Source organism: Antrostomus carolinensis, unplaced genomic scaffold, assembly GCF_000700745.2.
Source record: "Antrostomus carolinensis isolate BGI_N321 unplaced genomic scaffold, ASM70074v2 scaffold53238, whole genome shotgun sequence".
In the NCBI taxonomy this organism is placed as follows: Eukaryota; Metazoa; Chordata; class Aves; order Caprimulgiformes; family Caprimulgidae; genus Antrostomus; species Antrostomus carolinensis.
This window is the reverse complement of record NW_010333437.1, coordinates 3,321-12,560: the sequence shown is the minus strand read 5'-3', so window position 1 is coordinate 12,560 and position 9,240 is coordinate 3,321. Positions and strand designations below refer to the sequence as shown.

The following is a 9,240-nucleotide window of genomic DNA, read 5'->3' as shown; positions in this document are numbered from 1 at the left end:
GAGGTGCAGAACAAAGCAAAGCAAGCTTTCTTCCACACAGCGTGGAAGGCAGCGAAGAAATCCATCACTTTGGAGGTCTAAACAAGTTATGGAAACTAAGAAATTCCTCCAGAGAAATTCATTTGGGGTTATTAAGGACAAAGACAGGAGTGCAACCTCAGGGACGAGAAGTTCTAGGTATGAGAGAAATGGATGCAGTGGATGTAGCTGTGTATGCCTGACCTGCTTTTATCTTCTTTTCCTAAACACCTGCTCCTTGTCCAGGAACACTTGAGTTTGAAAAAGACCAACCATTTTGTTTGTTCACATCCCACTGTGAAAGTTGTGATTTTCTAAGACCCGACTAGGTGTTATCGCCTGATGTAACTCAGCAGGTATCACTGCACCCAAGAGTAACTCAGGATTGGGGTTGGGGAATCAGAGGAGTAACTACCAACCTCATATGGGTGCCAAATACATTCCTCCAGCAATCCTATGAGCTGGTTACTCATCATGGGTAGAGGCTTGTGAAAAACCTGTGCAATGAGCACTACAGCCAGCTAAGCCTGACCTTCATTCTCAGAAATACTCTTCCTTAACCACATGGTGTGAAGGGAACAACTCCACCACAGCTCTGAGACCTGGACGAGAGAGGAAGAAGCTGAGAGAAGCATCACTAGGCATTTTTGGGCTCTCTGATGAGGGGACATGAGAGGCTACTCGATGACTTTGCACATCCATTCCACACAGTCGAAGCTGCATTTGGAAGACAGTGACCTGGAATGAACTTTGAATTTTGCTTTAATTCCAGGAGAAGGAGCATAAGAAGAACATATTCTTAGATGAGGGATGAGAGGAGTCATGTGTGTAGCCCACAAACCCAGCCACAGGATGACCAAGTTTCAGAAAAAGGAGCATTCACATCATTCAGTCACGTGTGTTACTATTTTTTAACAAGGCATTGAAAAGAAATTTTAAAAAAATCACCCCCCCACACTCTTCCCCCTCCCTTGTTTGCATCCTTAGGTAAAATACTGAAAATAGGTGTACTTACAGGGAGGTCTGTAAAGGCTATACCTGTAGGGGGAAAAATATTAGAATTAAAAAGACAAAGGAGTTTTTTCCTGCTTGGCTACATCCTTAAAATGCTACAAAAAGTTACTGCATTTCAATAAATCCCAGCTCTGACTCTGCATTTCACCACTTGTTGTATTTAGAAGTAACTTCACTCCCCAGTCCCCTTCTCTGCAAGGTTTTGCATCTGGGGAAAGGTCCAGGGAAAAGCCTAAAAGTTTCAGGCATCTCTCACAAAAATTTGATTTTTCCAAAACGCAGCTCCTCTTTCCTTTGCTTTCCCTCTGTTACTATGAAGGAGTTGGTTTTCAGGACTCACTTTGGCTTTAGAAATAGTTTTACTATTCCATTGCCTCAGTTTAGGCTCTAACTAGTTCTTCTTACCAGCCAGAGGGACAGGAATGAACATTCAACGCTTTGTGTTGCAGCTGGGGAACTGCTGTGCAATGGGACCAAGCTGCAGCCAGGAGCACCTGAGAAATCCTGCACAGGATTCATCCTCAACTACAGAACAGCTTCATCCTCAACTACACTGCTAGACTTCCAAATAAGAGAGATGGAAAAAAAGCCTATGGTTTCCCTTTTTATTCACATTTGGCATGCTAGAAAAGAGATATTTAAGCAGAGACAGCTGGGCAGGAGCATGGTGAGATGGATCAGCCAGCAAACAGCAGCTCTAACCCACCGGTTCTGGGTCACCCTCACCAACAGCACAGGGGAAACTGCTGCTGTGCCCTGTTCACCTTCTCAGGCTGAGCTTAATCCAGGTTTTAAACCAACGTTTCAGGAGTCAGTCTTGAAGCTGTAGTCTTGCTCCATGTGTGCTCCCAGCAATACTTTCTGTCCCCAGCCAGAGGAAGGCTGGTATCCACACCAGTATGCCCAGTTCTCCCACGCGTCCCACCTCTCCAGCACGCAGCAGTCCCTTCTGGCCGGCAGCGAAGCGGCTGCGTGGCAGCAAGAGCCCAGCATTCTCTGTTTTGAATGTTAGGACTATTTGAACCAAGAGCTGCAATGTAACTTTACAGATCAGCCTGAAACGGCAATTTCAACCCATTTTAGGAGTCGACATAGGAAACAAATAATTACTGCTCAAAACAGCACAGATCCAAAATCAAATGTGTGGAAAATAATCCTGAATCTTTTACTAAATAAACAGCCAATAAGGTTTAATTAACCACCTGGCAAACAGCCAATATAGTTTAATTAACATCATGGCAGTTTGGAGCTTGTTGGTTGAGTACCATCTCGACAACCCAACCAAAACGTGTGTTGAGTAACTGCCTGAGAAAAGCGTTCAGTAAGCATTTCTCTCACCCCAGCACTTTGCCTAAATACTCTTCTCCTCCTTCAAACCTGTTTTTCACTGCACACTGTTTTGCTGAGCTGGATGAAAGCTTGTTTCTACCCTTCCACCAGAACGAGGACAACCTCCTTGATTCTGCTCTCCACTGGAGTCTTCCTCTGCCCCCCAGCATCACTCAGAGCCCAAGGTGGCCCGGCGTTCCCATGAAAACTCGTGTAGCCATACGCTGGGAGCTGATCTTTGAGTGGACTACAAGGTCAGTGGAAAATGGGCTGGACTGTCAGGATGGAAGGGTTGTGATCAGCAGCTCAAAGTCCAAGTGTTGTCCCTCAGGGATCAATGGTAGGGCATATACGGCTTAATGTCTCTACTAATGACCTGGATGATGGGACAGCATGCACTCTCAGCAGGTTCACAGATGTCACCAAATGGAAGGTGGACAATACACTGGAGGGTATAATGCTAGCCAGAAGAACCTCAACAAGCTGGAGAAATGATCTAGCACAAACCTCACAAAGCTCAACAAGAGCAACTGAAGAGCCCTTCCACCAGGTTGTAACACTCCCAGAAAAGTGGACAGGCTGAGGCTGAATGGAGAGAAAGCAGATCTGCACAAAAGGATGTGTGGTTCCTGCTGGGCAACAAGTGGAGCAGGAGTCAGCAACAGGTCCTTGCAGTGAAGCAGGTCAACCACATCCTGGGCTGTATTAGTAAGAGCGTAGCTGGAGCTGTATGAGTAAGCTGGGCTGTATCAGTCAGAGTGCAGGTTAAAGGAAGGGATCGCTCCCTTCTCTTCAACACTTGTGAATCTAAACTCAGAGCATGATGCTCAATTTTGGGTTCTCCAATACAAGAGAGACAGTAAAAGTGGAGTGAGTCCAGCAGAGGTCAACAAGACGAAGAGAGGCAAAGGGAAATTGGGTTGTTCAGACACTTATTGCTGCCTATGACTGCCTAATGGAAGGTACAGAAAAGACAGAGCCAGACGTTTCTGAGATGTGTGGTGACAGGACACAGAAGGCAACAGAGACAAGTTGCAACACTGGAAATATTATTAGATATTAGAGGGGGGAAATTCAGCATGAATGTGGTCAGTTAGGGGACCAGAAAAGCCCACTGGAGGATCTCCATTCCTAGAGACAGTAAAAACTTGATGAGTTTCTGAGTAAGGTGACCTAGTTGATTCTGCTTTCAACAGGGCATTGGATGCGTGACCTCCAGAGACTCCTCCCAAGGAAATTATTATTCTATAAAGAAACTTATTTACATTGCCTTTAAATAAAGGCATTTTTATGTTTTGCACCCTCTGTTACATAACTAGGACCAAGGAAATGCTTTATGAGTACAGAACTAGATCTGTTGCACAAATGTCTGTTTAGAGACTTCATCCTGAACCTGCCACACACCTGCATCCAACAACGTCAACAGCAGAAAGCAAAAGCATCACAGCTCTAACTAGGCAGCTGAATTTGAAACGGCACTTTTTCTCCACAGCACCTCCAAAGCCTGGATCCAGCTTAAAGTAACAACCTTCATAAATTTAAAGACAGAAGAACTGGGCAGCTCAGGAGGTCAGAAAGCACGGGCAAGTGTGTGAAGAGCCTCTCCTGTAAGTCCACAATGTTAATCTGGTCATCAAGGCAGTGATATAAAGACATTAAGTGAAGGTTCAGTTCTGGGGGACAATGTGATCAACATCTTCACCTGCCATCTAATCAAAGGACTTTTGTCACCCGGACATGACTAACACACACTTACATGTGTCCCCAGGCATATAACGTGCTTGTGGACCTTCTAAGTCCAACATTACCCTCCAGCCAGTAACAACCATCCTGTCTGCTCACAGTTGGCCATTTTCTTCACAATACATTTCAGAACTCAATTTGCACAGAACAACATACATCTGGGTGATGAGCCACAACACTCCATTTCCTACACGGCAGGGTACTCCTCCAGCATCTGCCTAGGTAATCTTAATTCAGAGGATGCAAAAGCACTGCTGAGGGACTGCAAGAAGCAATGACACGTTCAGCAAGATGGGTAGGAAAGAGCAGACTAGGAAATGTCAGCCCATGAAGTACCTGAATACCTCTGTGACTTGCTGCTGAGGAGAAGCGCTGTTAAACCCACACAGCTCAACCTGCTCTCGGAAACCGTCATCATCCAATCAAGGCACCTGGGTAGAATTGTCCTTCCAGAGAAGCCAGGCTGCAGCCAAGTCTGATATTTTCCATTCATTTTGAATCTGGTTCATCTATAAAGTCTTGTTTTAAACCTCCCAATGCTCCTGGGCTTTGCAAACTTGTTTTGAGGACAAACCTGTTAAACCTGGGCAAAGCTGGGACGGATGCCTGCAGATCCCTATGACAAGCAGATTCCTCCATTATCTCCAATGTTCCTGTTCTCTCAGCTTGCTGACAGTGGGTATTTCACTTTACAGGTTAACTTGGTCCTTCCAAGTGCCTGCACTAGAATTCAGACTAGAGGAAGTTTTCTATGCCAAGACTTCAGAGGGTTGCATGCTCTTTTTATAGCCCTGCTGCTCCATTTACCTTGGTCTGCTGACAAAGTCTGAGATCTGAAACACTCCTACATTAGTCCCCGAGTGAAGTCATCCACTTAATCTCAGAGACCTGTGGCAATCACATTCCCTCATCATGTCCTGTGTCCAAGACTCTCTGCTTAATGGCTGGAGCCCCAACATTTCTCACACCTCTCCTTCTTTCTCTCCTAATTTCTCTCACCACACTTCTAGTCACATCTCATCATGTTTCTTACTTCCAGGACTCTGCTCAGAACTTGTCAAAAGCATTTCATCAGCAGCCAGAAGACATTCAAGACTTTTTCCAGAACACAGAATTAAAACTACACACAATGTCAAACAGTTTTCATGTGACCTCTCCAAAGTTCAAGACTTAACTCCATCCAGAACATCCAGAATTTATGATGGCCAAGGAAACAGTTCTTGTACAGTGCTCCTGATGGATCTGCTTAAATGGAAAGGTATGGAGACAACGGGAAATCATAGTTAAGCAACAGGAGAAATTGCAAGGAGAACAAATGGGAGGCTTCCAATTAACAGATGAAAAGGAGAGGATGAAATGGTGGAGAAATGGTGCAGAGAAAGGGAAAGCTTCAGGGAAAGACAAAGTACAGCAAATCCATTAAAAGTGAGACATACAAATGCCCAGAAGCAGGGTCCTGAAACCTGGCTGTCAAGCTAACAGGCATCACAAAGGAGCTGATTAGTCTCATGAATATTTTTTATATCTGCAGCAGGATTACATAATGACCTCATTTCCTAAGCGGGGAGACAGACAGCTTCAGTGGCTTTGTGTCAGGGGACACCTAGAAAAAGTCCATTCATCCCCTTCTTGGTAAATCTCGGGTTTACACAACACAGAAATGAGGTTCTCAGGTTAGCATAAGTACCACGAAATGTTCAAGATCTTCATGGAGATGCTTCCACTGGGGCAGAAAGTGTTCTGACTTTCAAATAAATCAAACACCACAGCCCTGGGAACAGAATGGTGGACGGAGCAAGGGACAACTTTTCCACCAACACCTCTTCTACTCTGCAGACTCCTGGTCACTAGAAAGAAAATCCATTTCAAATGAACAAATTTGTATTCATTAAATAGAAGACCCGGCCTCTTCCTGACTGTCACACTTCTGTTGTGATGAAAAGTAACTGCACTGCCAGGCTGAAAAACGGTGAAGCTGGAAAACCACCCACTCCAACAAAGGGAACAGCCAGAGGGGCACAGCACAAACCACTACACTACTGTGTAAATACACCCTAAAAATAATAGAATCATAGAATCACAGACTGGGTTGGGTTGGAAGGGACCTTAAAGCTCATCCAGTTCCAACCCCCCTGCCAGCAGCAGAGACACCTTCCACTAGACCAGGTTGCTCAAAGCCTCATCCAGCCTGGCCTTCAACACTTCCAGGGAGGAGCAGCCACAACTTCCTTGGGCAATTCTGTCCATCAAGGACACTGACTAAAATGCAAGATTTTGTGAAATCTTTTTAGCTATTTCAGCACCTTAGTTGCTGTGTACAGTGAACTTGTCTCTCCTAAGCGATAGCTCCTGTTCTGCACCATCAGCTGTTGCTCTCATACCTCTTTGTCTTTCCAGTACAGGATTCTCAAGGGCAACAGCCACAGATTCTGAGTTACATTTAGAATAATCCAGCTACTAGAAATCTGGGCAATTAACTGATACTTACGGACTACAAAGGACTCCTAGTGTCTCCACCAGTGACTGATCTCCACTCTACCTTGCGGCTAGGTAGTAAGCCACAAGCCTTCACCAGGAGTCCCTCAGCATCACATATGGTCTGGCTGATAAAATAGTTATAATTTCAAACAAGAAGCCAGATCAGACGCTCAACTCTGAGCAGCTCCCACTGGGCTTCTGATCGAGGCTCCATTTATAAAATCAGAATGTTAAAAACAGGTCTCAAAGGATGCTCAAATAATATTTTGTTCCATTCAGGGCTGAAGACCCATTGGTGTGTTGGCAAAGCATCAGGACTAGTTGCTGAAGTTGCACAGTCACAGATTCAATCTCGAATGCTTCTCAGAAGGCACGTGTCTCATTTCTAGGCAACCATCCCCTCACAAATCAACCATCAGTGGGTATGAAATTAGTTCTGTCTGCAGGAGCCCAGGTCTGTCTGCATCTGCCTCAGAGGAAGGACCCTTCTTGAGATCTGAGGGGGAAAAGCCCACATCTCAGATCCATATCTCCACTATACCTGTAGCACAGTGTGCTGCTTTCACCGAGTCACAGACTGGCTGAGGTTGGAGGCACCTTGGGAGGTCACCTGGTCCAACCCCTCTGCTCAAGCAGGGCCACCCAGAGCTGACTGCTCAGGACCATGTCTAGGTGACTTCTGAATACCACCATGAATGGAGACTCTACAACCTCTCTGGGCAGCCTGTGCCAGTGTGTGGTCACCCTCACAGTGACAAAGTCTTTCCTGATGTTCAGAGGGAACCTTCTGGGTTTCAGTTTGTGCCAATCCTCTGGGTTTCAGTTTGGGCCCATTGCTTCTGGTCCTCGTGGACCAGAGGAGAGAGGTCCTTCAGGAGGACCTGAGAGGACCTGGTCCTCTCAGGAGGAGTCCAGGAGAGGACTCTGGAGAGAGGAGTCCTCCAGAGTCCAGCTGAGGACTGAGAGGAGTCCAGCTCTGTTCTCTTTGCAGCCTCCCTTCAGAGATATATAGAGTGATGAGATCCCCCCTGACCCTCCTCTTCTCAAGAGAACAGTACCAGCTCCCAGCCCTCCCTCCTAGGAGAGATGCTCCAGACCTCTAAGCATCTTAATGGTCCTTCGCTGGACCTTCTCCAGTACATCCATCTCTCTCCTGTACCAGAGAGCCCAGTACTTTTCCCAAGAGCTCAGCAGAAATGATGCACTCTCCAGGCACACACTGCACTCCAGTCCCACTCCTTCCTTCAGCCCAGACGGAAACGCAGAACAACCTTTGTTCTGCTGGATGGTCTGAGTGGGGTACTTTCCTACCAACTTCTTCATCTTGAATTCAGCAAAGTAGAATTGACACAGTAAGGAGAAGCAAAGGAAAGAAGTGCCTGTTCCTTCCAAACCAAATGAGTTCCAGCACAAAAAGTGAGATGAACTTATCAAAATTTACTGCATTGGTTTATGTGACAAAAAAAAATTACAACAATTTATCCGTGGTGGAGAATATCTCATCCACGGGAAAGACATTTTAGGTCATTTTAGGACAACTTTCTATTTGAGACAAAGCAGATACGATGGATGCCTGGAAAACATCTGTGAGAGATTCCTTTGGGCAAAATTTTGAAGTCCTTAACTTTAGGGGAAATAATGAAACAACCGTGGAATGAACCAAATTATAGGTCAGTGCTTAAATAAAGGAAATAAATTAATTAATAAATAAATTCTTACACTGAATTGATGTCTAGCTTTCAGAATACTTGGACCAGTGTGTTAAGATGGAGAAGTCACTTGTAAAGTGAAAAGACAGTGATACAGTGTCTTTGCAGTTAGTTGATTAATACACTAATTGAACTCCCCACGTCTTTATTTCCCTGTTGCCCAGTCATTAGCCACCTTCTCCAACCTGCCCCAGGCTGTGCAGCAGCAGCAGAGGAAAGGAGCAGAAGCTGGGGATGCAATCCTGACCTAATGAAACAAATTGAGCAGCAGAGAAACCACTTTCCATGCTGGAAGTATTTATGTCTTGGAGCCAATTTCCAACCCCTGCCTGCTGCTAAGTGCTTTTTCTCTCCCATTTCTTAAATCTTCCCCATAAATGTGGAACAAGAGTTACAACACATGCAAAGTATGAAAGAGCAGCGAGAGGAGCGTCCCTCTCCTCAGAACACCTTTACTGACCTAAACTGTGGCCATTTTTTGTGTAAAAGCAGGTATTGTTGATGAGGTTGACACAGCAGCCGATCACATCTCCAGTGGTGAAGGTGGGGCCGTAGGGCTGTCCTGTCCCCGAAGAACAGAAGGAGTGCCCATCGTCACCGTGGTACCCGTAGGAATGTTTATCCCATCCTGCAAAAGACAAGACAGAAGAACAGGTCAGCAGTGAAGCCAGTTTAGTAGAACAACGTGGCAACAACAGCTCTCAGAACACCATCTTCCGGTAGGAAATTTGGAATTTTCATTCCAACTCCTGATTTATCCCAGGATTAATTTTTACATAGCAGTAACTGAAAAGAAGCTAATGCTCACCAATCATAACACATCATTTGGGTTTCAACCTCAATTGTCCCTTATGAGAAATTTTAAATAAAAAGAACAGACTGCCAAAGTCATTTTGACAAAGACAAAAGATTTCTTGTTTTAAAAAAACCATTAAAACCCAGTTTCTGT

General features: G+C 45.2%; 1 protein-coding gene across 1 annotated transcript in view; it reads right to left on the bottom strand.

Annotated features, from left to right (window-relative positions):
* The window catches only part of LOC104529504 (ran-binding protein 9-like), a gene marked incomplete at its 5' end in the record, with an annotated part of 14,995 nt that extends 6,076 nt beyond the window's left edge, over window positions 1-8,919 (bottom strand). Inside the window, 2 exons of the mRNA XM_010173841.1 lie at window positions 1,034-1,056; window positions 8,752-8,919. Of these exons, the coding sequence (XP_010172143.1) occupies window positions 1,034-1,056; window positions 8,752-8,919 (191 nt within the window). The remainder of the gene's footprint in view (window positions 1-1,033; window positions 1,057-8,751) is intronic.
* Between the last annotated feature and the right edge of the window lie 321 nt (window positions 8,920-9,240).